General features: G+C 41.4%; 3 protein-coding genes and 1 pseudogene across 7 annotated transcripts in view; 2 read left to right on the top strand and 2 right to left on the bottom strand.

The window, feature by feature from the left end:
• Window positions 1-2,992, bottom strand: part of LOC105182561 (uncharacterized) — a 53,014-nt gene extending 50,022 nt beyond the window's left edge. Inside the window, exons 1-2 of one of the 2 annotated variants that reach the window (XM_025304687.1) lie at window positions 2,456-2,992; window positions 239-1,600 (exon numbers count right to left, since the gene is read on the bottom strand). In XM_025304687.1, coding sequence (XP_025160472.1) covers window positions 239-1,235 — 997 coding nt within the window. In that variant the 5' untranslated portion in view covers window positions 1,236-1,600; window positions 2,456-2,992. The remainder of the gene's footprint in view (window positions 1-238; window positions 1,601-2,455) is intronic. The other variant, XM_025304688.1, reaches the window with a different exon arrangement.
• Window positions 2,993-5,214: 2,222 nt separating this feature from the next.
• On the bottom strand, window positions 5,215-26,286 carry lolal (longitudinals lacking protein-like). 4 transcript variants are annotated; one of them, XM_011140090.3, is made up of 4 exons: window positions 26,069-26,286; window positions 25,036-25,269; window positions 24,750-24,963; window positions 5,215-5,316 (listed from the first exon to the last, which is right to left on the bottom strand). In XM_011140090.3, exons 2-3 carry the CDS (start codon window positions 25,222-25,224, stop codon window positions 24,769-24,771), a joined length of 384 nt encoding a protein of 127 aa, XP_011138392.1. In that variant the 5' UTR covers window positions 25,225-25,269; window positions 26,069-26,286; the 3' UTR covers window positions 5,215-5,316; window positions 24,750-24,768. The 4 variants fall into 4 exon arrangements, with proteins under 4 accessions (XP_011138392.1, XP_011138390.1, XP_025160479.1 ...); XM_011140088.3 differs by lacking the exon at window positions 5,215-5,316 and adding an exon at window positions 22,301-24,247 and having other exon boundaries at window positions 26,069-26,283; XM_025304694.1 differs by lacking the exons at window positions 5,215-5,316; window positions 26,069-26,286 and adding exons at window positions 22,301-24,247; window positions 25,686-26,056.
• LOC105182564 (arrestin domain-containing protein 17) lies at window positions 7,756-13,693 on the top strand. Its single transcript, XM_011140091.3, has 8 exons — window positions 7,756-8,034; window positions 10,032-10,184; window positions 10,308-10,519; window positions 10,643-10,828; window positions 11,486-11,694; window positions 11,913-12,184; window positions 13,158-13,286; window positions 13,360-13,693. Exons 1-8 carry the CDS (start codon window positions 7,917-7,919, stop codon window positions 13,374-13,376), a joined length of 1,296 nt encoding a protein of 431 aa, XP_011138393.2. The 5' UTR covers window positions 7,756-7,916; the 3' UTR covers window positions 13,377-13,693.
• Window positions 13,868-21,585, top strand: LOC105182563 (arrestin domain-containing protein 17-like; annotated as a pseudogene).
• Window positions 26,287-27,497: the final 1,211 nt, after the last annotated feature.

The raw sequence follows: 27,497 nt of genomic DNA, 5'->3' as shown, positions 1-27,497 counted from the left end.
GTATTTAATAGCGACTACGCGCCGCAACGCGCCGAAGGGTAGCTCTTCCAAATGTCGGGCTAACCCTCGTCAGGAAAGTAAACATTTCCCGGGCTCTCGAACACTCGAGAGCCGTCTCGTTTATTGCCCAATCCGTAGGAGCCACGTTTCAGGTATGAGCGGGCGCGCGCGGGGACGGAGACGAAGAAACGAAATTATATATAGACGGGGGGGAAAAAGGTAAAGAGAGACCACTCACCAAGGCCACCCTTCATAGAACCTCTTCTTCTGGGGCTGGACAGCAGAGTAATCTCGGTATCAGCTTCGCCCATATCCGTCAGATCGCTGGTCGACCGCCTGGCCATGTTCTTGTCAGCCCTTCCATGTCTCGAGCGCTCATCCGAAGCCCTACGATGCCCTCGGCCAGCCTCGTCCAGGCAGCCTTGGCTCTTGTTGAAATGCCCAGCCATCTTCACGCTCCTCGAACGATCGCCAACCCCCTCGGCCGTCTTCTCCTGCAGACTGCAGGGGGAGCTCGGGTTCCCTTCCAGGGAACAGGTCTTGCCGGCGTTGTTTGTAACGTTGCTCTTGTTGCTCTTGTAACCGCCGATCTCCCTGTAGACATTCTTCGGATCCAGCTCCAAGCTGCGCTCCATTTTCGGACTAACCGCGTCGTGCGAGCTCGGCGTCACTATCGTCGGCGACATGGGGCTCTTGAGACTGGCCAAGCCGAAGCATGAGTTCCTGCGCCGGTCGAAGGGCTTCGGGCTCCCCCGGCCATAAACAGCCGAGTTGACCGATCTACTGCGATCGCTCGTCGACGAGGTCGCCGAGGTCACCGAGGTCGCCGACGCCGGGTAGCTCGCGGTTTGCTTGAGATTCTTGCGCGGGTCGCAGAACTGGAAGATCGGCGACTTGCGGCCGGGCGAGTGCAGCAAGTCGCTGTTGGGCGTCTTGGGGCTGCGCGGGCTCGCGCGAGCGTAATAACTCGGACTCCTGGGTCCGCGCTGCTGCTCGAGCACGCCGGCGCGCCCGAACTCGTCGAAGTCGAAGGTCGTATTGGGCGTCTCCGGGTAATACTCCGGCGGGAATTCGAACACCAGCGGAGTGCCCGGCGACTTGACCAGCGACTGGCCGCGAGTCGGGTTCCTCGGTTCGGCGATCGGCATTTGCTGCAGGCGAGGAAGAGCCGGCAGCTGCCGCGGACTCCTCGGGGACTTTAGGTGGATCGATTGTCCGGGACTGCTGGTCGCCATCTCCGACGGCGGACCTCTCTGATGAATTTACCTTCCTACCGGATCGCGTTATCTCTCGTGGTCGGTGTCCCGGCTCGGGTTTATCGAGGGCTGCCCCGCGGCTTTGTCATTGTCGCGTCACAGAAGCGGTCGTCCGGGGCTTCCAGGCTGCCGTAAATCGCCCTGCAACCGGCCACGGTAGCTGCGGCCGTTCTCATTTCAGCGGATCCGCCGGATTGGCTTCGATTGCGCCTCGACGAGGATCTACGAGGTCGCGGTGGGATATTGCGGTACGAGTGCGCTTGACTCTCGGGTGGCTGGTTGCTGCGGCTTCGGACACCGCGGCTCCTCTCACCCGTCAACCGCGAGAACTGGAGGAGTCGCGTCTGCGTGAAATTTCAGTTAAAAGGTATGGTAACGTTACTACAATTAAATGTATCCCCGTGTGTCTCGCACTGATGAAATTCCGCGGTCACTCATGAGCGCGCGCCATCAACACGTTTCTCTGCACGTTAAAAATAAAGGAAGAAAATTCGGCCCGGGAACATTTCCGCGCTCCCACGCGCCTATCTCAAACAGATCTCCCCGGGGAAACATCCGCCTGATATCCCATCCGATCGTTCCACGCTCCCCTAAGATTCAGGCTTCCCCTTATTAAAAAACAACAAGACAGGAAATTTTGTTGCGCGCTCGATCGATGTTTGATTAATTCATTACAGTAATGAGAATACGACGCGATCGTGTTATAACGCGTGACCTACAACCGCCGGGGGTTAAAACGCACCTGTGTCAAGTTCACGATCAAATGCTTGCGAAACGCGTCTATCGATCCGAATAAAATTGAAAAAGCTCGAAGCACTTTGAATTATTGCCTCACCGACGCTGCTACCCGATCCAAAACCTCGAACACACGACCCAGCGTGACAAAGGGGCAAGCTCGTTTCCGAGAAACAATGACGTCCGCTCGAAAAGAAAAAAAGAACATCAAAATTTGCCGGAAGCGGTCGCAGACATTTATAAATATATTTTCCGCTTCAGTCAAATTTTCGGTAATTATTCGGACTCCCTCCCTGCCTCCCATCCGCCCTCATGCATTACCGTTACGCGGAAAATATCGGTGAAAGAAATATCGCTATAAATCACTGAGAGAGAGAGAGAGAGAGAGAGAGAGAGAGAGAGAGCCATTTTCCAAGCGACGCACAGCGATATACAGAGCGAGACGTTTTACACACAGGGCCTACCGATTGTACGCTGCACCGACGGGGAGGTGATGATAAACGACGATGTGACGTGCAGACAGACGTGCAGACGAAATTGCGGCCAAACAGATGCGACGAGACATCCGCAACGAGATTATTGGTCGAAACGTTAGCTTCAGCTAGCCAGCTAGGGATTAACCTGTTGATCGTCGTCGCGAAGAACGTCGTCACGTTGTCTAGCCGCGCTGAGTCGTCGTACGACACCGTCCAGCTCCCTGAGGCAGCTCCGGCTCGCGAAACGCGTGGCCTCGCATCGCGCCGATCGTGCGAGAGCGACCCTTAGCCGGCAGAACGTAACCCTCGTTCGGCCCAGCCGAATTTTTGCGTCATAAAGAGAACGAAGCGCCGATGCTCGATGAACCACCTCGGCGATGGCCGGCACGCTACTGAGGGGTCGCGATGTACAAGCCACCCTCGCCCCCGCTTCCGCCCACCGCACAAGTCACCCCTCCCGTGTCAGCCGGGGCTTAGGTGCTCTCGTTGTGTTCTTCGCGCACGTGTTTCTTCGACAGCCCCAATCTGCCCGTAATTTCGACATAATTTGTAATATTAATAATCTCCGCTCGCTACGGAGATGGAAATTTTGTATTGCAGTGGATCGTGGGAAATGTTATAAAATACGTGTATTTATATAATGACACTCTTCTCAAGTTGAGGTTATGGTCGAAAATTTTGATCATAAGAGACTTTTTGATTATTAATTTGCTCTACAATGACTTTTGTACATTTTGATATCAGAAACTGTTGAGTTGATAACCGCGTCTTGAACAAAACTCGGAAACATTCGTCGGCAATGTCTCTGTAGATTATTTTGCATCTTTCGAGACTTCAAAGAAGGAAGAAATTTTGCAATGCCTACGCACACACAATTAATAAATCACTGGCCTGTGCTTGTCGAAGTGAAAAATTTGATGGAATCAGAGTCTAATAAACCGCACCACCGGTCTTCAAGTTGGTAATCAACTTCAACTCTTTTCCAAGCCTCTGAAAGATCCCTTGTCGATAGCACGGGCTCGATAGCGAGTCAATCTATCGGACAAGATTGCGTCAAGGGAACTCACGGAGATGTTGCGGACTTGCGGTCGAGCTCCGGTCCAACAGCGTCCAACAGGTAGATGTTTAGTATATGCGGCTATATGTTGCCAAACCTAATATTTGCCGCTAATGTTGCTCCAAACCTATTTATCGAGCATGACTCGGCCTTTAATCATCAGTAAGGCACTTTAGCAAGGAAGACCCGGAGAAATCTGATTTGGTTATCTCGTCAGTTTCTAACTCAGATTCATCGATTAACGTCACTCCCCTTGGTAAAAACGCAAGTTTCGTGTCCAAGAATCGTGTCAAGAACTTGGGAATGTAGTAGATCGAGTTTACTAATTTGGCGAATATTAAATATCCGTATAAAGAAAGAGGCAAAACATTACATTACAGTTAAAGACGTCATTATTTGATCATGCTCTTAGACGAGCTGAAAAATAAGGTGAGAGAGAAGTGAATGCCGTGTTCCCAAACGCTTCACTTTGGTGATTTTGCACCAAATACAAGAAAGCAAATTAAATTGTATCTTTGGGATCAGTCAACTGACTGATTTATTTGAGAATTAATTCGATGTTGAAGTTGAAACTCGACATTGACACTCTACGTTTCTATCAATCTATTGCAGAGAGGATCTCCGTAATTTATTTGTCTTAAAAAAGTATACTCGCTCGAGAGAAAAAATTGAAACAATTATTTTATTTCATTCGAAATGTGTATCGACCTCACCTCAAATATCAACCGAGTAAATATAAAGTTAGTGATACCAGAGACCACCAGATAGCAGGCAAATACAATGACAATGACGTGAAAAGTACTCGCTAACTCACTCACGTACTATTCGCACAATAAACTTTCCTTGTTGCAATATGTACGATAAACTGAAAATTACCATTTATTTTATTATTAAATAATTAAATCGATACGTCGGAGAACTGACACTGCGTAACGTCACCACGTCGATTAGCATCACAGCGATATAATATTACATTTGATATGCGTTTACTACTTGAAATTTACTTTGGTACTTCTACTGTGTGAAAAGAAGTTGATATGAACTAGCTCTTTTCCTTGCCAAATTTTTCATTCGACGTTTTCTTCGTCATTTCTTTTGGAGAACTTTTCTCTTTCTGCCGTCTCTTTTGCTCATTTTCCATTCCGACCTTTGTTTCCCTCTCGTGACGGCTTCCCTCATTCTGCTCCCTTCTTTAATTCCCCCTTCTACCACTCATCCTCTCACACTACCTCTTTCTTCTAGCTGGGGCCTCTTTCTCGTTGACAGCTAACTCCCCATCCGCCTTTACCTTCTTTCCCCTCCCTTTCATCCACCGTTATTTCTAACTTAACTTTTTTCCTTCTTACTAAAGATAATTCTGTTCCCCCTTCATCTCCATCCCCTTATCGTACATATAACTCCTCTGTTTCTACTTCTCCACCCTACATTCTCTACTATCTTCTATCTACTCTATATTCTCTTAAAATTCCTTTTCTTTCCTACTATCCTCTCTCATCCACCCACATCACGCTCATTCCTCCTACTACCAAGTCCCGGACATTTAATATACGACATATAATATCGTATATATTCTTTAGATTTATTACGTATTATATAATACATATATATTCTGTATATGTCCTTTTTATAGTCCGTATTGAAATTGCAATGATTTATACTACGCTTTTGTTTTAATAATAAATTAGATGACTCATGAACGACTCTCTTTTATTTGAGTATTTTCTTCTTATCGCCTCTAAGGACGCATTTTTTCTTTCGACGACGCACGATTCATCCTTCAACGACACGTAGACTGCAACAATATTATAATAAAAAGAAATAATAATAATAGTATAATATAATATTATAATAATAATATTGTTATAAAAATAATCAAAAGTATTAGAGCTTATTGGCATTGTCAGTTCTTGCTTCACGATTGAATTTAAGTAACAAAAGCTACAGTTCCCATTCCATCGTTAAAGATATACAACATAAAACACGGCTAAGAAGAAGATGACCATTACCATTAATTGAAACTATCGTATTAAAAATAAAATTTCCAATTAAGAATTTCAACACAAAGTAATAATAAGTAATTAAATTAAAATTCACAAAATTGAAATAGTCGAATACATCGCCAAAAATTTTTTTCTACAAGCTTCGTCAGATTAAAATTTTATCAATTAATCCGTGATAAGGACGATAATAATAATTATATTAATATCAACAATAATAAGCATAGGAATATGAATATGAATAATAAGAAGTATAAAATAATGATAATAAAAAAAATAATATGAATAATAATGAAGAATAATGTTATAAATAATGGTAAGAATGTTCAATAATGATAAAATAATAAGATCAATAATGATAAAAATAATAAGTAGGAGAATAATAAAAAAAATAATAACAATAATAATGTTTAACGTTGTCTTGACTCTTGTTGATAATGTTTCTTCTTGATCGTGTTTCTCGCAAATATCTTCCGAGCTTGGTAAAAATAGTCATATTACAGTCCGCTAGATAGCGAATGCGTGCAGCACAACTTCAATACCTCCACAGCATTTAATAGTACGAGAGATTACCATCTAAACAATACAGTTCGAAATATTCTGTTTTGAGTATATTATACGTAAATATAATTTACAGTCATCAGAATTATCAACATGAAAAATAGAACACAGCTATTATTTAAGCAACGCCTGCTAAAAAAAAAAAAATAATTAGTTCCCCAGTTCTTGATGAATTACAAATTACATAGTTGGAAATTGTTGTCAATTATCGATTTTCTTAACGAAAATCGTCATCTTAAATATAAAACGTATAAAATGTATTAAATATGAAACTGATAATTCGATGATTTATCGCATCAATTGCCGCGACTATCTCAATGTGATTTTTTAATATGATTAGGTCCTCAGTTTGTCGATTTGACGAACTTGCGTAGGCTAGAATGACACGAGATGCATTTACAAACAACATAAATTCATCACTAGTACATTTAACGAATGACTAAAACATTTCACTTGCCAAGTAACGCATATTCTCAACGGTCCGAGGCAGGACGAAAATATATTGCACTCGCGACAGTAATGCGTTCCCAATGGGAATAGACATGAGTGATATAAAACATATCAAACCAGCTAATCTTTTCACCTCTCCTGTGTACACGTAATGTATTTTTACAGATAAGTCAGCCTTTTTGCAAGCTTTTAGATACAGTCATATATTAATGCAATTTTTCGCGATATTTTCGCCGATTATTAATGTTCACGTCACTTATATGATGTTATTCCGTACGTATGTTATATCTATTAAATTGTTTCTTGGAAATACAGTAATATTGATATATCAACGAATCGTACTTATATCTCGTAACAACAGACGTCATGTATGACGTCTGCTACGCTGAACTGTGACTCACGTTTTTAACATTTTAAAGAAAATAATCGAATATGCACCGAATACGTGGAAAAGCGCTCTTATTAAATGACTCAGATATTTCGCCGCCGCTATATACTCGCGCTAAGATCGAACAAGGAACGAAATGTACGTCCATATACAAAGAATCACGCGCTATGCTATATAGACCGAATCAACAGCATTTTGCTTATCAAGATCTCGCAGATAAGCGTCAAGCGGCGGAAAACTCGATATGTTTCACTTCTACTGATTATCTCAATTACATCCAAACTTCTCTCTTCTTAAAAGCAGGAAAAATTAACGCAAACCATACACACTTCTGTCAGATGCGTCAAATGCGACCCCTCCAAATTATTTCTTAACTGATTACCGATCTCTGATGTCGAAATACAATACACACATCACTCCCAAGAAAGAAATAGTGCTCATAATATCAGACGAGTCAGAGCTCGCTTCAATTTTCAGTAAATCTTCGACGGACACTTTCGGCGACGAAGATACGCGAAGAAAGCTGGAACCTTGACGAAGAATCATAAGCAATGACGAAGATCGTTTAATAAACAATTTACTCGTGTTGAATGTGCGACGTAATTAGATTCGACTCGAGAGTTGAGCGAAATTTTTTCACAGGCTCTACACAAACACTCTGGTGCTACTTTACAACATTAGAATTCCGCAACAACATATCTTCGACGCAGGAAGGAAATCCACAAGGAAGAGATCGCGACTATCATCGAACCGTCATAAAGGAAGTGGCGCGTGTCCCGATTACGTTTATGGTGGGGTGCCGCGAAGAGCCCGCCTACGCTTTAACGCCGGGTTGACGTCGATCTGCTAACGCAATCAGTCAGAACACGCGGTGCCGACGCCGGGTAGAGACGTCCCGTTAGTCTCGGCTGCTTCTAACATCTCCTGCCCGGGATCGATCGTACTTCGTCTCGATCCCACTCGATAAGCGACCTCTCGACACGTCGCTGAAGAAAGATGCCGTCGCTGAGGACCTTCCGCATCGAGTTCGATCGGCCTGGTGCTACTTTCGCACCCGGAGAAGTCGTCACTGGCAATGTCATCGTCGACCTGGCCAGGGAGAAGACCATCAGAGGTAAAGTGTATCTCGTGCACGTGTGTGACGCCGTAGAGTCACGCGCCAGTTTCACAATCGGGCGGTATCGAGCGATCGCGTAGCAGCCGCAACGTTGCGTCGGAGCAACGTCGGGCGCCCAGTCGTCGTCGATATGTGCATGTGTGAGTGCGTAACAGTGCGTGACAGTGTGAAAGCAGTGCCGTACCGCGGGTGCGCGTGTAGGTTCTAACCGCGAAGATATTTTGAGTACGAAGGAATTTGAATTCTTGAGTCTCATATGCGCCGTTTCAAGACTGAGAATAAGCAGAATTGTTGCGAGTCAAAGCAAATTTGTTTCGATTATGCGGGAGGAAGAGGAGAGGGGAGTGAATACGAGTAATAAAGTGAGATTAAACGTTCGATATTCTGTGATGTCGCGCAGAAAACAGGCGAAATCTGATTGATTTCCCTGAGCCATTATTAATCAAGATATAAATAGGTCAGTGAGTTAAGTAAGTCTGTTGCATCTCACTGCAAATCACTTTGTAAATTTCCTCAAGTTTCTTGAAAACCTTTGAAGGGAATCATTCTATGCAGTAACGTAACAATACAGATGCGCATTATTAATTAAAGTATTTTATGATTCGCGTCACATTATAAATTATTGATAGCTTCATTATTTATTTTCATATCCAGAAAATGAAATATCAAACGTGAAATTTTCCTTTATTAATAACACGATTGTTCCGGTTGTATCGCACAATGGGGCACTTATCAGCCACTACTGTCAGACGTTCAATATGACATCATCTGGTAACATGCACATATGTGCAAAATGTGACACGGTATCAAATGTGCTCAAACTATCTCTCCCCGTATGTATATATTGTATTTGTGCATTAATATTTCTAACAGAAATAATAGATAGTCTTATTTTGCAAGCGATATTTTAAACAATTTATAAACTAGCAAACTGGAAAACGAATTGTTCCCTAATGCGCGAGCTGAACGCTAATGTAGCACGAAATATCGATTTACACTATCATCGCTTTATCGAACTGTAGTATCATCATCATCAGTTTGAATGATATTAAAGTACAGTAGAGGGCCTACCTGTTAACCTGTCATCGAGGAGTACATAACGATCAATAACATAAATCGCACCTAATAATTTCCCAATCGAAATCATATATTTCGCGTATTCTATGCTCTACGCGCGTAAGGTTTGAAGGATACGTAAACAAGCTAAAAATAAATTTATCAGAAAGCAATTTCCGTTACTGCAAATTAGCACATTACTATAGAAGCTTAGATTAACTCACTATAAGACTCAGCGGCCTCATCGTTTCTCACACAACTCTTTTTATATATCCGTAGTCAGTTATGTAACATTTATTTCTATGAATCTATTGATACGCATTAAGCATTGAACTTCGTATAAAATATATTATGAAGCAGTTTGTCGCTCATGCGCACAAGTTTAATTCCACACCTCGTAAAAATTGGGCATTCTACAAGAATTTATAAGTTGCTTGATATAGCTTCCGGATCGATGTAATATGGTGTCCTTCATGAATTTGTTTCAGGCGTCTCGTGAACATTCGGATTCACTTCTTTAGGAAGGGGAAAGACCTGAAAGAACACTTTGGGGCACCCAAACCCGGAAGCGATATCAAACATTCATCTACACCGCGAAAGCCTGAAACGTTATAAATTCATAGATTCTATCCTCCATTTTATTTTCGTCAAAATCTTTAAAGCAAATGTACACACATGTATTCCGAGGTCATACCTCTTCGAGTCAATTTGTTATTATTTGAAATTTCGTAGATATTTCCAAACCTCTTTAAATTGTCATCATTAGTGTCTTCTTCCAATATTTTATTTCAGATAGAGAGATATATAGAAAGAATGTACAATTAAAGATAATCCAGTTTACATAGCGATGTTAATAACATTCGGATATGTATTGGAAATTAACAATATATATATTGGTAAAGAGCAACGAATTAAAATACCGACGTTTCTCGTGATAGCACTAAAACTGACGGTCAAAGGAGAAGCTAACGTTTCCTGGGAGAGAACGAGGTCAACGAAGAATTCCCGAGGACATCAGCGAAGCCGCACTGATCATTTTCGAGGGAACGAGCAATATTTCAATCTGACTTATTCGCTGCTGGGAGATACAGGTAACATTTGCGCGATCAAATATCACGATTAATTAAGCATAATCACTCGGACAGCTGTTTCGTTTTTAATAAGCCACGTGTCGTTGACTACGAAGTAAATATGAAATATATGTTTTATTTCAGGTGGGGAGTTGCGAATGCCGGCGGGATTTAACAAATATCCTTTTAATTTCTTACTACCGCACAATATACCATGCAGCTTCGAACATGAGCACGGTCATATCAGGTATACGACGAAAGCTGTCATAGATAGACCATGGAGATTCGATCACGAGTGCAAGATTGCATTCACCGTGATCACATCGTACGATTTAAACGCTCACAGTTATCAATGTGTGAGTAAAAGCAGCGCACGAGAATTGGCGCGTCACGTCGATTTTACGCGATCAAACTATCGAAGCGATCGCAATCGACATTATGTGGCTAAATGTATAATCGAATAATGTATTTCCCATCAGATCGGGGTGGATGACGAGATAAACCAAAGTTTCTGCTGTTTCTGCTGCTTTAATCTGGGTTCAATCAAAGTGTGTATCACATTACCGACGACGGGTTTCGTACCGGGACAATCGATAGAAGCAACAGTCAATCTCGAGAATACAAGCAGTGTCGACGTGACGCAAGTCTGTGTTAAAGTAGAACGAGTAAGTTTGTTATGACATTACAAAGATATACCCCACGGCTACACAGGGTGTTCAAAAAAAAAAGGACTCCAATCTTACAGGACGGACGTAAAGAATTTGGAGTTTAAACGTTTCTCGCGATTGCGGTGACACGAGTTATTCGTGTACTTCCACTGATCACGTGCGCACTGAATAAACGAACGAGCATCTTGTTATATTATTACACTAATGTTTACGAAAGATGTTCTGTTAATTATCAGAGCGAGCATTCAAATAGAACACTCGTCGGAAGATGGATTAAACGGGGGAGGGGGGAGGTGGACCGATTGCATGAACTCCCCGATTTAAATCCACTGGATTTCATTTTATGAGGATATATGAAAAACTTAGTTTATCACTAGCGAATTCCAGATGCAATTGACCAGACTCGAAGAAGACCGGAAAGTTTCGAAAGAGTTCGCAATTCTGTAATTTGAACATGTCAAGCGTATGTAGAAATAAAAAGAGGACACGTGGAACACTTATCGTAAAACCTACGTTTACTAGGCACTGTAAGTTACCTTGTTTTTTTTAACACTCTGTAGAACACGACTATATATTCGCCGGTAGTTCAGCCTTCACCGATGTCATAATCACGCGAACGTTTCTTTCCTCTAACTTAAATTTCTATTTGCGCAGTCTCTAGAGTTTCACGCCAAGACGCCGTATCACTCGACCAAGACGGATAAGGCGATCCTAAAGACAGAACAAATCAGGAGACCGTTCGGCCAATTATCCAGCTTTGTGTCGCGATTGCATGTCCCGCCAATACCGCCGTCCCAACTGGAGTACTGCAACATAATAAATCAACACTACGCTGTACGCATCACGGTTCACGTGTCAGGCATGTACGTACACCCTTCAGAACAGCAAGATAAACGCGCCTTGACTCGCACTTGCAACATTTCAGAGTTTTGTCTTCATCGGTACTTGGATATTACGAAGTCTGACTTCACTATCGCTCGCAAACTACTTGCTCGCTTGCAATTTGCAGACGTGTCGCTATGAAATTGTACCGATTGTACTATTAACGCAGATTACGATCGTTTGATCTTCTCCTCAACAGGCATTGCAGCATCAGCAAGACATATCCGATTCTGATCGGGACGATTCCACTGCGCTCGGTAATGCCGTCTTACCAACAAAACGTACCTCAGCCTACAGCTCCTGTGATACAAGACAACGACCCACCACCACCGATGCCGATGCCGATGCCGATGCCGATGCCGATGCCGATATCTCCGGATTACGTACCGCCAAATGTACCTTATCCAGGTCCTTCGATAAGCTTCGCTTCTTCGGATCAACCCAGCACCTCGACTAACCAGTGGGACATGCGTGAGTATAATTTGTTTGTTGCTTATATAAGCGGTACGCTGTCAATTATCTAACTCTGCGTCGCGGACATGTAATGCTAAAGCATACGAACAAATCTGCACATTGATTAAGAGGACTGGAGAGTCAGATTGCTGAAAAATCGTGTTTGTTTTTGATAATATTTTGTGACGAACTGAATAAATGTGCAAGAATGAAAATTGTAGGTATATTTATACAACATATGAAGAGTAGAACAATTTTGTTTATTAACAAATACTCGTATAAATATACGATATATATAGCTGAAATATTCTCCTTTTTTTTTCAAGTTATCGTTTTTGCAGTAATATCTCGGCTCTCGGTGGTCCGATCAGAGTGAATTTTAGCTAGAAATCTTGAGGAGGCTTATCATTATCCGGTGAACCACAAAAAAGAAATCGAACAAAATTAACAAAATGGCAACTATTATTAGGAAAAAATCCAAATTTTTCAGTTCTTTTACAATAAAAAAATTAATATCTCGAAATGAAATATTTTGACGGTTGTCCATGTTTCACCTGAGAGCCACATGAACAAATATTATTGCTTTAAAACTTCAAATCGATACAAAGCTCAGTTTCGGAGAAATCATTGCAAAAGGTTGAACAATAAAATTTCGAGAAAAACGCGTTTAAAATTTAAGTGGACGTATATTTATATGTGTATCTGTTAATAAACAAAATTTTTCTACTCTTCATATGTTATATAAATATATCTAAAATTTTCATTCTTGCACATTTGTTCAGTTCGTCACAAAATATTATCAAAAACAAACACGATTTTTCAGTAATCTGACTCTCCAGCCCTCTTAAGAGATTCGTGGGAAGTTGGAGCCAGTTCAAAGTAATCTTGCGCGTTACGAAATGAAAAAGTCGAAAGATACAATCCGGGTAGGACTTACTGCGAAAATCTGATCTGTAATCGAGAACTCATTTCGCGTTATTTCGCGATTCAGCACCGCCATCGTACGAGGAATGTATGCAGAGAGCGGCCAGCATCAAGGATCAGGACGAGTCCAATTACGTGCACGGCGTCAACGAACCGTTCGCACCGAGATATCCGGTGTTCAATTTTCCAACACCGTGTAAGAACATTATTCTTCTAACTAAACGATGTCGTACTTAACGCTTTTACATTCTCAATATTTCGCTCCGTAGATCCACCTGGGAAATGAACAATGGCGAAGTACGATTGAACGCACTTTTCGTACATCTCCATTACTTCTATGTTCTACTTAATAAATCGTAACGAGGAAACAAGAACACGCCAAACGCTCTGATTGTTGCTACCTCATAATGAGAAAGTTTCTGTGTTAATATCTATTTAATATCTTAAGACATATTTTTATACGTTATATCGTATTCTAGTTTGTATTCCGATAACTATGGTGCACCACATAAAATAATAACACACTCTTATATGACGTTATTCTGTCCGTACGTTATATCTAGCAAACTGTTTCTTTGAAATACAATACAATATATCAACGAATCGTACTTGTATCTCGTAACAAGAGACGTCATGTGTGACGTCTGCTACGTTGAACTGTGACTCACGTTTTTAACATTTTAAAGAAAGTAATCGAATGCGCATCGAATACGTGGAAAAGTGCTCTTATTAAATGACTCAGATGTTTCCCTGCCCTACACACTCGCGCTAAGATCGAACAAGGAACGAAATGTATGTCCATATACAAAGAATCACGCGCTATGCTATATAGACCGAATCAATAGCATTTTGTTTATCAAGATCTCGCAGATAAGCGTCAAGCGGCGGAGAACTCGATATGTTTCACTTTTACTCATTATCTCTGTTATCTCAATCCAAACTTCTCTCTTCTTGAAAGCAGAAAAGATTAACGCAAACCATACACACTTCTGTCAGATGCGTCAAATGCGACTCCTCCAAATTATTTCTTAACTGATTTCCGATCCCTGATGTCGAAATGCGATACACACATTACTCCTAAAAAAAAAAAAAAATGGTGCTACTAATGGTGCTAATATCAGAGTTCGCTTCAACTTTCAGTAACTCTTCGAAAGACACTTTCGTCGACGAAGATACACGAAGAAAGCTGGAACCTTGACGAAGAATCATAGGCAATGACGAAGATCGTTTAATAAACAATTTACTCGCGTTGAATGTGCGACGTATTTAAATTCGACTCGAAAATTGAGCGAAATTTATCCACAGACTCCACACAAACATTCTAGTCCTACTATGCAACATTATAATTCCCCAACAACATATCCCGGATCCAGGAAGGAAATCCACAAGGAAAAAATCGCGACTATCATCGAACCGTCATAAAGGGAGCGCATATCCCGATTACGCTTACAGTAGGGTGCGATTCATCCGCCCATGCTTCAAGGCCGGGTTGGCATCGATCTGTCGCAATCAGTCACAACACGCGGCACCGACACCGGATAAAGACGTCCCGTTAGTCTCGGCTGCTTCCAACATCTTCTGCCCGGGATCGATCGTACTTCGTCACGATCCCGCTCGATAAGCAATCTCTCAACGCGTTGCTGAAGAAAAATGCCAACGCTGAAGACTTTTCGCATCGAGTTCGATCGGCCTGGAGCTACTTACGCACCCGGAGAAGTCGTCACCGGCAATGTCATCGTCCACCTGGCCAGGGAGAAGACCATCAGAGGTAAAGTGTACCTCGCATACGTGCGTGTCGCCGTAGAATCACGCGCCAGTTTCACGATCGAGCGGTATCGAGCGATTACGTAGCTGGCGTCGCGTCGGAGCAACGTCGGGCGCCTTGTTGTCGTCGATATGTGCATGTGTGCGTGTGTAAAATGGGTGACAGTGTGAAAACAATGCTGTACCGCGCGCGAGGGTTTTAATCGCGAAGGTATTTAGAATATAAAGGAATTTGAATTATCAAGTCGCACATACGCCGATTCAACATCAAGTCTGAGAATAAGCAAAATTGTTTCGACCATGGGGAAGAAAGAGGAAATAAGAAAAATAATAAAAATAATAATATTGTGTCGCGCGTAGAAAACAGACCGAATCTGATTGATTGTCCTGAACCACTAGTCAAGATGTAAATAGGTCGGTGAATTAAGTAAGTCACTGTTACATCTCACTGTAACGTTAAAATTATTTTGTGAACTTTGTTAAACTTTCCCCAAGTTTCTTAAAAACCTTTGAAGAGAATAATCATTTTACGCAGTAATGTAATAATATACAGATGTACGTTATTAATCACATATTCACGTATGATTCACGTCACATTATATTAAATTATTGATAGTTTCATTATTTATTTTTATATCCAGAAAATGAAATATCAATCGTGAAATTTCCCTTTATTAATAGCACAATTGTTCCGGTTGTACTGCACAATGAAGCACCTATCAGCCGCTACTGTCAAATATTCAATATGCCATTATTTGGTAACATACACTTAGAACACATACGCAAAACGTGACACAATATCAAATGTGTTCAAACTATCTCTCCCTATATATGTATATATATATATATATATATATACACATATATATATTTGTGTAATTAATATTTCTAACAGAAATATTAGATAGTTTTATTTTGCAAGCGATATTTCAGAATTGTCTGAAAATTTTTTATAAACTAATAAACTGGAGAACGAATTATTTCCTAATGTGTGAGCCAAATGCTAATATAGCACTATCCGATCGCTTTATCGAACTATCATTATTGTTTGAATGATATTAAAACGCAGTAAAACAGGTGGTAGGGCCTACCTGTTATCCTGTAATCTGTTATCGAGGAATATATATCGAGGAATATAATGATCAATAATATAAATCGCATCCAATAATTTCCCAATCGAAATTATACGTTTCGCGTATTCTAAACTCTACACGTGCGCGCGTTTTAAAGGACAGGTAAACAAGCTAAATATAAATTCATCAGAAAGCAATTTCCGTTACTGCGAACTATTACTATGAAAGCTTAGGATATTCCAGTATAAGACTCAGCGGCTTTATGGTTTTCACACATCTTTTTTATATACTCGTAATCAGTTACACAACACCTGTTTGAATGGATCTATTGATATGCATCAAGCATTGAACTTCGTGTAAAGTATATTATGAAGCTGTTTATCGCTCATGCACACAAGTTTAATTCCATACCTTGTAAAAATTGAGCATTCTCCAAGAATTTATAAGTTGCTTGATATAGCTTCCGGGTTGACGTAATATGGTGTGCTGCATGGATTTGTTTCAAATGTTGTTCATGAACATTCGAATTCATTTTAGAAAGGGGAAAGATCTGAAAGAATACTTTGGGGCACTCCAACCCGGAAGCGATATCAAACATTCATTCACACCGCGAAAGTCTAAAATGTTATAAATTCATAGAATCTTTCCTCCATTTTATTTTCGTCGAAATCTTTAAAGCAAATGTACACACATCTATTCCAAGATCATATCTTTTCAAGTCAATCTGTCATTTTTTGAAATTTTGTAGATATTTCCAGACTTCATTAAATTATCATCATTAGTATCTTCCAATATTTTATTTTAAATAGAAAGATATATAAGAAGAATGTATAGTTAAAGATAATCCATTTTATATGGCTATGTTAATAACATTCGAATGCGTACTGGAAATTAACGATACATTAGTAAAGAGTAGGCAACGAATTAAGATATCGATCTTTCTCGTGATAGTACTGAAAGTGATCAAAAGAGAAGCTAACGTTTCCTGGAAGAGAACGAAGTTGGGGAAGGATTCCCCAACTTCGAGGACATCAGCAAAGCCGCACTGACCATTTTCGAGAGAACGAGCAGTATTTCGACCTGACTTATTCGTTGCTGGGAGATACAAGAGGTAACATTTGCGAGGTTAAACATGTACCAGTTATTTATATACTAACGTCACTGTGCGAAGCACGGAATATCACGATTAATTAAACATAATCGCTCAGCTATTTCGTTTTTAATAAGCTACATCATTTTGTAATTGACTACGAAGTAAATATGAAACATGTGTTTTATTCCAGAGGGGGAATTGCAAATGCCGGCAGGATTTAACAAATATCCTTTTAATTTTTCAATATACCACGCACAATATACCATGTAGCTTTGAACATGAAAACGGTCACATCAGGTATACGATGAAAGCTATCATAATGAGACCATGGAAATTCAGTCATGAGTGCAAGATCGCATTTACTGTGGTCACGTCGTACGATTTAAACGCTCACAGTCATCAATGTGTGAGTGAAAGCAGCGCACAAGTATTGGCGCGTTTCCATTACGTTTCCATTACGTCGATTTTACGCGATCAAACTATCGAAGCGACCGCTACCGACATTGTATGGCTAAATGTATAGTCGAATAATGTATTTTTCATCAGATCAGGATGGATGACGAGGCAAATCAAAATTCCTGTTATTTCTGCTGCTTTAATCCGAGTTCGATCAAACTGCGCGTTACATTACCGACGACGGGTTTCGTACCGGGACAATCGATAGAAACAACAGTCAAGCTCGAGAATCGAGCAATGTCGACGTGACGTGCAAGTCTGTGTTAAACTGCAACGGGTAAGTTTGTTGTAACGTCACAAAGATATACCTCACGGCTATACAGGGTGTTCAAAAGAGAGGATTTCAATCTTACAGGACGGACAGTAGTTGTATTAAGTAAAAAGTTTGGAGTTTAAACATTTTCGCGATTTCGCTAACACAAGTTATTCGTGTATTTCCATTGATCCCGTGCGTCGAATAAACAAACGAGTATTTTGCTATATTATTACATCAATGTTTACGAAAAGTGTTCAGTTAATTGCCAAAACGAGCATTTAAATAGAACACTCGTTGGAAGATGGGTTAAACGGGGTAGGACCGATTACGTGGCCTCCTCGATTAAAATCCACTGGATTTCATTTCATGAGGATATATGAAAAACTTAGTTTATCACTAGCGAATTCCAGATGCAATTGACCAAACTCAAAGAAGACCGAAAAGTTTCGAAAGAGTTCGCAATTCTGTAATTTGAACATATCAAGCGTGTATAGAAATAAAAAGAGAACACTTATTAAACAAAGCATACAATAACATGGTAAGATATTCGTTCGTTTATTCACCGCGAGTGATCAATGGAAGCAGACGAGTAATTCGTTTGTTACCAAAATCGAGAAGCCTTTGCATTAGGTTGCTATACATGAAATGTCGGATTTGGTAGTGAAACTTCAAACAACAGTAACTCTGTGGAAACTGATTTTTACTAATCAAAATAGGCACTATTAGATGCAACATATTTCTCCCATCGAGATACCAGTGTATTTATGCTAGTTTCATAGAAGTCCGACGTTCTGGACTGAAAAAATTTTTGAAAGACGTTTTTGACAGCCGCTTCATTGTTGAATGTTTTCCCTGCCAAAAAATGGCCCAAATGCTTGAAAAAGTGGTAGTCGGTTAGCGAGAAGTTTGAAGAATATGGGTAAGGAAGAGTCTCATAGCTGCAAGCTGTGTAATTTTTGGATTGTTGTTCTTGACACGTGTAGTCTCGCGTTGTCATGAAACAGTAAGACTTCATTTCTATTGATCAATCTAGGCCGCTTAATTCATAATTTTTTATTCATTACATCCAGCTGGGTGCAGTATTTTTCTGCATTAATAGTTTCGCCACATTTCAAGAACGAATAGTGTATAATACCAGTTGCACACCACCAAACAGTCACCATTATCTTCTTCGGATGAAGGATTGGTTTCGGCATGTGTCTTGGGACCTCATCGGCATCTAGTCATTGTGCAAATCGGCGACGATTACCGTACAATATCTATTTTTCGTCACATGCCACTACTCTCTTCAAAAACGGAGCGTTTCTGTTCCAGGAGAGCAGAGAAGTGCAAACTTCCAGTCGATTCTTCATATTTTGTTCAATGAACTCATGAAGAATCCACTTATCAAGCTTCTTGACTTTACCAAGTGTTTGCAAGTGACGAGCAACTGTCGAGTAGTGGACGCCTAATTTCTCTCCCTTACAGTTTGGCGGGAGTTAGTGTGAACTCTACTAGTGTTCACAATTTGCCGTTGTCGATGGCTGATACTGAGTATCAGCCATCGACAACGCTACGCGGTTCATTTTCAAAGTTCATATCGCCGGAATCAGAATTGTTGGAACCATCGCTGAAGTTCATTTACTGTGTCATCTCCAAATGCTTTGTTGACGTTCCTGGATGCCTCTGCTGCGTTGTGGTCAAGTTTGAACTCATAAAGAAAAAATATCCGTATTTGGCTTACCTTCATGTTGCGTCTATACGATCACACTACAAGCCAGCACTCAAATGACTCCTTGCTTACGCGCAGGGATATTTAACCTTCACTATCCAAAACACTAGCACCATCTGGCGGTGTTTATAAATATAAAAATTATTTCATGCCGAAATCCGACATTTCATGTGCAATAACCTGATAATTCTGAAAGAGTTGATTTTCCGACCAACGTTTACCAGGCACTGTAAGTCTGGAACCTTTTTTTTTAACACTCTGTAGAACACGGCTATACATTCGCCGGTAGTTCAGCCCTCACCGATGACATAATCACGCGAACGTTTCTTTCCTCTAACTTTAATTTCTATTTGCGCACGAAGTCTCTGCAGTTTCACGCAAAGAAACCCTATGAGTCGATCAAGATGGATAAAGCGGTCATCAAGTCGGAACAACGCGGGGGACCGTTTGGCCAATTATCCAGTTTGTGTCGCGATTAAAAGTCCCGCCAATACCACCGTCCCAACTGGAGTTCTGCAGCATAATAAATCTAAACTACGCTGTACGCATCACGGTTCACGTGTCAGGCATGTACGTACACGCCCTTCAGAACATAACAACGAGATAAACGCGATTTGACTCGCACATGCAACATTTTAGAGTTTTGTCTTCATCGGTACTTGGATATCTGAACTTCACTTCGTCTGACTTCACTATCGCTCGCTTGCAATTTGCAGGCGTGTATTATGAAAATGTACCGATTGTACGCATTGACGCAGATTACGATCATTTGATTTTTTCCTCAACAACAGGCATTGCAACATCACCAAGACTTGTCCGATTCTGATCGGGATGATCCCATTGCGCTCGATAATCACCGTCTGCACCTTATCCACAAAACGTACCTCTCAGCCTACAGCTCCTGTGATGCAAGACAACGATCCATCACCACCGATGCCGATGCCAATGGCAATGCCAATGCCGATGCCAATGCCGATATCTCTGGATTACGCACCGCCAAATGTACCTCATCCAGGTCCTTCGATAGGCTTCGCTTCTTTGAATCAATCCAACACCTCGACTAACCAATTAGACATGCCTAAGTACAGCTTGTTTGTTGCTTAAATAAGCGGTACGCCGTCAGTGACCTAACTCTGCCTTGTGGACGTGTAATGCCAAAGCATATGAATGAATCTGCACATTGGTTAAGAGATTTGTCGAAAGTTGGAGCCAACTCAAAGTATTCTTGCGCGTTACGAAATGAAAAAGTCGAAAGATACAATCCGGGTAGGACTTACTGCGAAAATCTGATCTGTAATCGAGAACTCATTTCGCGTTATTTCGCGATTCAGCACCGCCATCGTACGAGGAATGTATGCAGAGAGCGGCCAGCATCAAGGATCAGGACGAGTCCAATTACGTGCACGGCGTCAACGAGCCGTTCGTACCGAGATATCCGGTGTTCGATTTCCCAACACCGTGTAAGAACATTATCGTTCACTAAACGATGTCCTGGGAAATGAACGAATGGGGAAGTACGATTGAACGCACTTTTCGTACATCTCCATTACTTCTATACTCTACTTAATAAATCGTAACGAGGAAACAAGGACACGCCAAAGGCTCTGGCTGTTGCTACCTCATAATAAGAAAGTTTCTGTACGCTATTTAATATCTTAGGACTGTAGACATATTTTTATATGTATATGTTGTATCGTATTCTAGTTTGTATCTGCAATTATAATTGCAAATTGCGTCTTTACAAGACGCACAAGACATCCTGGGATCATTCTAGAGATATGCTCCTGCAAAACTTTCTAAGATATCTTTGACAAGTTAAGAAATGATTCTGAAATATCTTGTACCATTTGCGTTATGTTTTGTATAGAATGCAATTATGTGCAACATCTCATCGCGTACTCAACGTTTGCTTAAACCAGCACCAACAACGCTGGTGAAAAACACTCGAGAGGAAGCTGAGAGATGCGAGGCCCGTGAAGAGAGAAAGAGAAAGAGGCAGATAGGCTAATAACACCTGTGAAGGAGCAAAATAAAGATGATTCGACGCGAAAATGGTATATTTACACAATTTATTTTATATCTCAACATCATTTTTATCATATCATAATCATCATCGAGTCATTAGATAGCAAAATTAATTAACATCAATAATCAATTTCGAATTCCGAATTTCGACAATATCGACGAAATAGAGGTGAAGAAGGGGGGGACTCGCCCCGATAACTTTCGCAAGAGACAATCCGGATCTGGAGTTTCGCACTCGGCAATCTGAACGAATGCGAAAAACGGAAAATGGAAGTCGGAGGTGGAGCGGGAAGAGAAGGGCTACATGACGAATCGTGAACTTAGCGCGAACGGTCACTCCTATGAGATTTTCTATAGTCTACAATAATTGTACTCCAAATTTACAACATAGCAAATGTACACGGTACAACTATTCACATTCAGCCACCAAATGCCCGGCGAACGTATCATTGTAGGAACTGAACCCATCCATTTCAACGCGTATAACGCTGCCTTAAATACTGAGAATGAACGTCGATTGCTCTATTGCCCGACATTGCTGTCGGATGACTGCGAGAGAGATGGTAAAAACTTACTTTGCTCGAATAGCCGACCCATTTGTCGCGTCCTAAGGAGTCAATGTTCGCAAACTATTCTTATGTCGCAAACTTCGCTTTTAATGTTGCTTGCACACGTGAATGGTCCCATTGATTATCAAAACTTGGCCCTGTTAAGATCGGTATAGTAGCCATTTACTTTGATGCAAAGTCGACTTCCGTGACACACTCACGACTGCTTCTCACGTCGAATAATAGAAGCGTTCTTACGAATGGCGAGTTCTCCTTTTTGGTGGACCATTCTAACAAGTCGTAAGCTGCTACATTAAGACGGTCTCATGTATATTAGAATCATCACAGAGACATCCGAAGCAAAATCGGTAGGAAACGATGCGCTACGATTCACAACATTTTTTTGCGGGATATGACTGACGTTCGAGATGCTTGAATGTGTGTACGACCCTAAATCGGCATTCAGTGTTGTAGGAGCTTACTCGTGCTAATTCGACGTACGAAGTTGGAAACATGATGGAACGAACTCATAAACCGTATCAAGCATAAGGACATGATTAACTTGCAGAAAAAAAAAAAAAAAAAACGCTAAAAATATATATTCGATATATAACTGAAGATACGTAACAAGAAAGTAATTACAAGCAGCAGCAGCAGCAATAGCAAAGTCAGGAATTATGGAGCGTGGACTTAATTTTCGTGATAAGGACTGGAACTTGTACAACGCTTGGAAAGAAAACGACTTCGCAGAAAATTTTCCAGCATATATACCAAACGATAAAGTCCGAACGATATTAGCCTGCTTGATTAAAAACGCACGAGTAGGAAATAATCTCTATAAACAAATCGTTCTTATAAGAGTCCTTGACTCGATAATGTTTCCTGACTTCCTTCCTAAATTTTTTTCTTGTTCGAGCGTCCTGGTTCTTCGGGAGGGAAAAGGAACTGTGCGCTCCGACTTTACAAAAATTTGCATCGCTTATATTACAATAACCTTCCCTCGATTTAAGACATTCAATCCTTAATATATTATTATCATAAATAAATTTGGTCTATCGGTAATATTGTGAATACGCCGGTACAAATACTGGCAGTATTTGGTTAAGTAAAAAATCATGATCACTAGAAGAGGTAACTTGTACGGGATCGATTGCGGTATTACAAGAACAATTCCTTCTGTTTCTCGTATCTTTCCTTTTCCGTGGTGTTGTACGGAAAAATCATCGCAATTGGCGCGCTTCGTGAAGTTGACGAAAGAGAACCGATGTGTGTTCAACGTGTGATACGCACGTTACTACTTCCAGTAAACTTGATTTGACGTCCTCTGAATGATTTACCGGGGGTTTTGCAAATCTATCCACGACAGAAGCGAAACTCTCCGATTGGACTTGATACTCGGCCCGCGCGTACTTTCTTCTTCAACTAACATTTACACATAGCCTACTACAGGAGATAATTAATGCCCTGTAAGACTAATGATTTAATCCCCCCGGATCTTGTCGCCCCGGATGATCGGATGGAGAAACAATCGATTTCAAGCAGCACGTGTAGGTATCCATTAAAGAAATATGAGAGACTCTCGTATTCATATTTCATATTCATAGCGAAATTTAATCCAAGTTCACGTGAATTTCATGTTAATTGTCAATATGCAACAAAAGTAAATAAACGAGACAACGCTACTGCGTGAATAGATCTACCAATGGAACCGATAGGAGAGTGTATTGTGAGTCCGGTAGATCGGCTTGAAGAAACGGCCGTTGTAACAGATGCCTTCAACGTTTCCAACTTGATCCACCAAAACTGCCCCGGTCAGCATGTATTGTAAACTATCGCGACCCACTTATTCGCGCTTCGTTTTAAAAAAATAATCAATGTTGTTATCGTTTACAGCCACAATGTGGCGTAATGGGTTCAAGACAAACATCAACATCTCATCTCTACTTCGTATGCGTACATACATCGGTAAAACCGATAACATTAACTGAGATTAAGAAAAAGGCATTATTTTACATTGTCATCATGTGTTGATCCAAGTCATGAACCAGAGGACACTGAGTCGTGCATACGCAGTGTTTTCTTTTTCTTTACATATATCTATATTGTATGTGTGTGTATGTGTGTGCGCGTTGTATACGTGTCGTGTATGTATATGTCTCATGTGGTATGTGTTTTATGCAATCACTTTACATTATTACACTGTTGTTTCAGTCCACACGCTTTTCAAAGACCTGCAAAGGAAAATTTGGATTTTTGCCCCGTGCATTTTCTACGCCGCAATGAACAAACCATTTCTATCTCTATTTCATGCAACAAAAGATGCTTCTATGGGAATCTCACATATTGCAAGATTCACCAATTCTTATTTCATACATTCAGTATGAAATGTGATAATGACGCACGTAAAACAAGCCTGTATATTTTATTTCTCACAAATAAAAGTAAATCCACGCAATCAATAAAACGACCAATGAATCTTCATGCAGCATATATAAACGTGTGTCACTCCGAAATAATAGCGCTATTAAATGAAGTATACAATCCTCAAATCATCGCTTATTTCTATAAAGTATGTAATCTGTGCTTGCAATTAAAAGATCTAATTACCCAATATTCAGAAACATAAGGAGACTAAACAGGATAGAATGGTGCAAAACAGAAATAGAGAAATTATGCAATAAAGATACCAATCGATCTATCTAGAGTTAAACAAATAAAAGATTCAAAGCATACCGTAATTACGTGCGAATGTTTAACCTTCTCTCTTAATGGCACCCGGAGCTTCAGCTAATCCTTTAACTTTAAGCCGGTCTGCCGTTTTGAGAAACGCTGGAAGTTGATCTTGCGAAACATTTACCTCACCTGCATACATAAATTCTAGAATAGCTTGCAGATGACTATACGCAACATCCTTTAGTATTATAATTGGATGTTTGGACGGATTTTCCTGTAACATATTAAACAATGAATGAATTTATTCATAGCATTTGTCAATTACTTGTACGAAATGATAGTATACCTCTAATAAGGATTTGAAGTAAGGACTACAAGCAGACAAGACCATTTTATGTGCTTTACAAGTTTGACCGTCACAAGCCAATGTCACATCCGTGAAGCTTTTCTCATCTCGCAAGTGTTTGAACGATGATACCATATTCGACTGGAAGTCGTTCCATTTGAGAAAAAACTGCTGCTGCTCTCCCGCCATTGTGAATGCTGAAGTTGCCCTATAACTTCTGCGTAACTGTGCAGTCTGCGAAACAATGTCATATTAAAATATTAATGATGAGAACATTATAATGATAATAGAAGACTGTCTAGTCCGCTCTCCAAGCATGTTCTCATATGTGTACACACAAAAAAAATATAGGATATTTAAAATAGGTAAAAGTAAATTCAGATGTCTGAAATACAGGAAAAGTAAAATAAGTGCACACGCAAGTCAGCTCTCTCTCTCTCTCTCTCTCTCTCTCTCTCTCTCTCTCTCTCTCTCTTTCTCTCTCTCTCTCTCTCTCTCTCTCTCTCTCTCTCTCTCTCTCTCTCTCTCTCTCTCTCTCTCTCTCTCTCTCTCTCTCTGACTCGGAAATAGTGACTCAGGAACGCGGTCCGTTACGAATCACTACGAGTGAATAAGTAACAACGACGAAAAAAAAACGCGAAGGAACAAACTTGCCGACGTGACTGCGGGACAAGAAGAAACGAGCGAATGCGAGATTCCGCGCGCCAGATCCTTTGTAGGTTAAGCCAAGAGATGATGTTTCGGCAGGCGAACGAGCGGGACGCGGCGACACGAATCGGCCGAGTCTCGGTGCGAAGCGGACCGTATCATCTCAGGGCAGAGGAATCGCGCGACGAGAGCCGTATGCCGTAATGGATGTGTGCTTCCGCGATGATCACTCGCGCTTCATCACAACAATACGCGTGCGTCCGTCGGGCCGTTCCATCAAAGCCGCACACGGGCCCAACACAACACACGGCCCACAACAGACAGGCGGGATCGAAGGCTCGACTACGGCAAATTCGCGCAGCAAGCACACACACGCGTTCCTTACTTCGTGTCGTCGACGGACAGCTGAATCCTGAACGAGGTGACGACGTGGTTGGCAGCAGTTCCTCGCTGAGAACAGAGAAACGCGAAAAACACGCAGCGCCGAAAACTTTTTACGCGATCGCTATGAATTTTTTGTTGTCGCTAATATCACGGCGAGGAAATTCGGCTGGACTCGAGTCTTTCCGGCGACGGTCGGTTCACGTACGTCGTACCGACTGAAGTCGCTCGCGAGTGTGCCACCCGATGGCGCGACCAGCGCGATCACGCTAAATCGAGGAAGTGCTCGCGCGAGTGGACTTGAAAACATAAGTCGCGATGAGTTCATTAGCAGAGAAAGTGTACTCCAAAGATAATTCACTTTATATTTGAAGAAGTCGGAGAAGTATCTTAAATACACGCACACACACACTCCTCCCCCCCCCACCATCATTTCACGGTTGTGCGGTGTCGCGCATAGAGAATCAGAGTTTCAATCTTTTGCGACGCAACTCTTCGTCACATTGAGAGAGAGAGAGAGAGAGAGGGGGGGGGGAAAGAGAGAAAGAGACAAACATCGTGCGCACATCTCAACTGTCTCTGATTTAAAAGAAAGGAGGACCGATCGAACACACGAAGAACGAAATTGACCAGATCGAAGAAAGAGTGGACGAAAGATAACGCGTCATTTGCAGATCTTTTATTCCCGTTTCGTAATCCGCTATTACGTAACGCGCATGGTAGTATGTACACAAGATGAACTCGCGCATAATCACGATCCGCGCGAGGATTTCAACGCGATCGCGAAAGTCGTAGCTTCTATATTTTTGTCTTTTCTTTGCCCTTTTGCGCCTTAATAGCGACAAGAGCGTCGCAACGCAAAACGATACACACAGGAACTCGTCGTTCAGTGCGCACGATTAATGTGCGTCAGCGTGCGTTGGCTCGTAGATGAACGCACGCGAAGGCACTGTGCGCATGATATTGAGATAAAAATCCTAGTTGATAAACAATCAAAACATGACGCAACGATGATTCGCCTATTCGCGCGGGCGAGCGCTCGCTACGCGCTTGATCGCGATATAGCATTTCGCGCGGAAGTCGCTGGTTGTCGAGCTGGATCTATTGATCTATTGATCCAGCAATAACGCCGGAAAAGCAACGATGGAAAAAACTCCGAGAAATCCCGAGAAGAAAGAAAGGCGGGAAATACGACGCGAGGATAAACGTTCTCACGGTGGAGATCTCGACAAATCGATCAAAGTCAAGAGACGCCGCCGATAAGGAAATAAAGTGCGTTCGAGAAGAACGACAATCACATCTGCACGTCGCGAGATCTCGGACAATGTCGGGCAAAGAATCACAGGTATAACGGCATAAGATCCCACTCGATCGGTAACCGTCAATTGCGCAATATCGTAACGTACAGACGACGGCACGTTCCAGTGAATTAC

The sequence above is a fragment of the Harpegnathos saltator genome, unplaced genomic scaffold (genome assembly GCF_003227715.2).
Source record: "Harpegnathos saltator strain DR-91 unplaced genomic scaffold, Hsal_v8.6 scaffold639, whole genome shotgun sequence".
Classification (NCBI taxonomy): Eukaryota; Metazoa; Arthropoda; class Insecta; order Hymenoptera; family Formicidae; genus Harpegnathos; species Harpegnathos saltator.
This window is presented reverse-complemented; position numbering and strand designations above follow the sequence as displayed.

Coding starts and splice junctions, on each gene's coding strand:
- LOC105182564 (XM_011140091.3), top strand. CDS start 7,917: ATGCCGTCGCTGAGGACCTTCCGCATCGAGTTCGATCGGCCTGGTGCT. Junction 10,520..10,642: donor ACGCTCACAGTTATCAATGT/GTGAGTAAAAGC, acceptor ATTTCCCATCAG/ATCGGGGTGGATGACGAGAT. Junction 12,185..13,157: donor GACTAACCAGTGGGACATGC/GTGAGTATAATT, acceptor TTCGCGATTCAG/CACCGCCATCGTACGAGGAA.
- lolal (XM_011140090.3), bottom strand. CDS start 25,224: ATGGCGGGAGAGCAGCAGCAGTTTTTTCTCAAATGGAACGACTTCCAG. Junction 24,964..25,035: donor ACTTCAAATCCTTATTAGAG/GTATACTATCAT, acceptor AATATGTTACAG/GAAAATCCGTCCAAACATCC.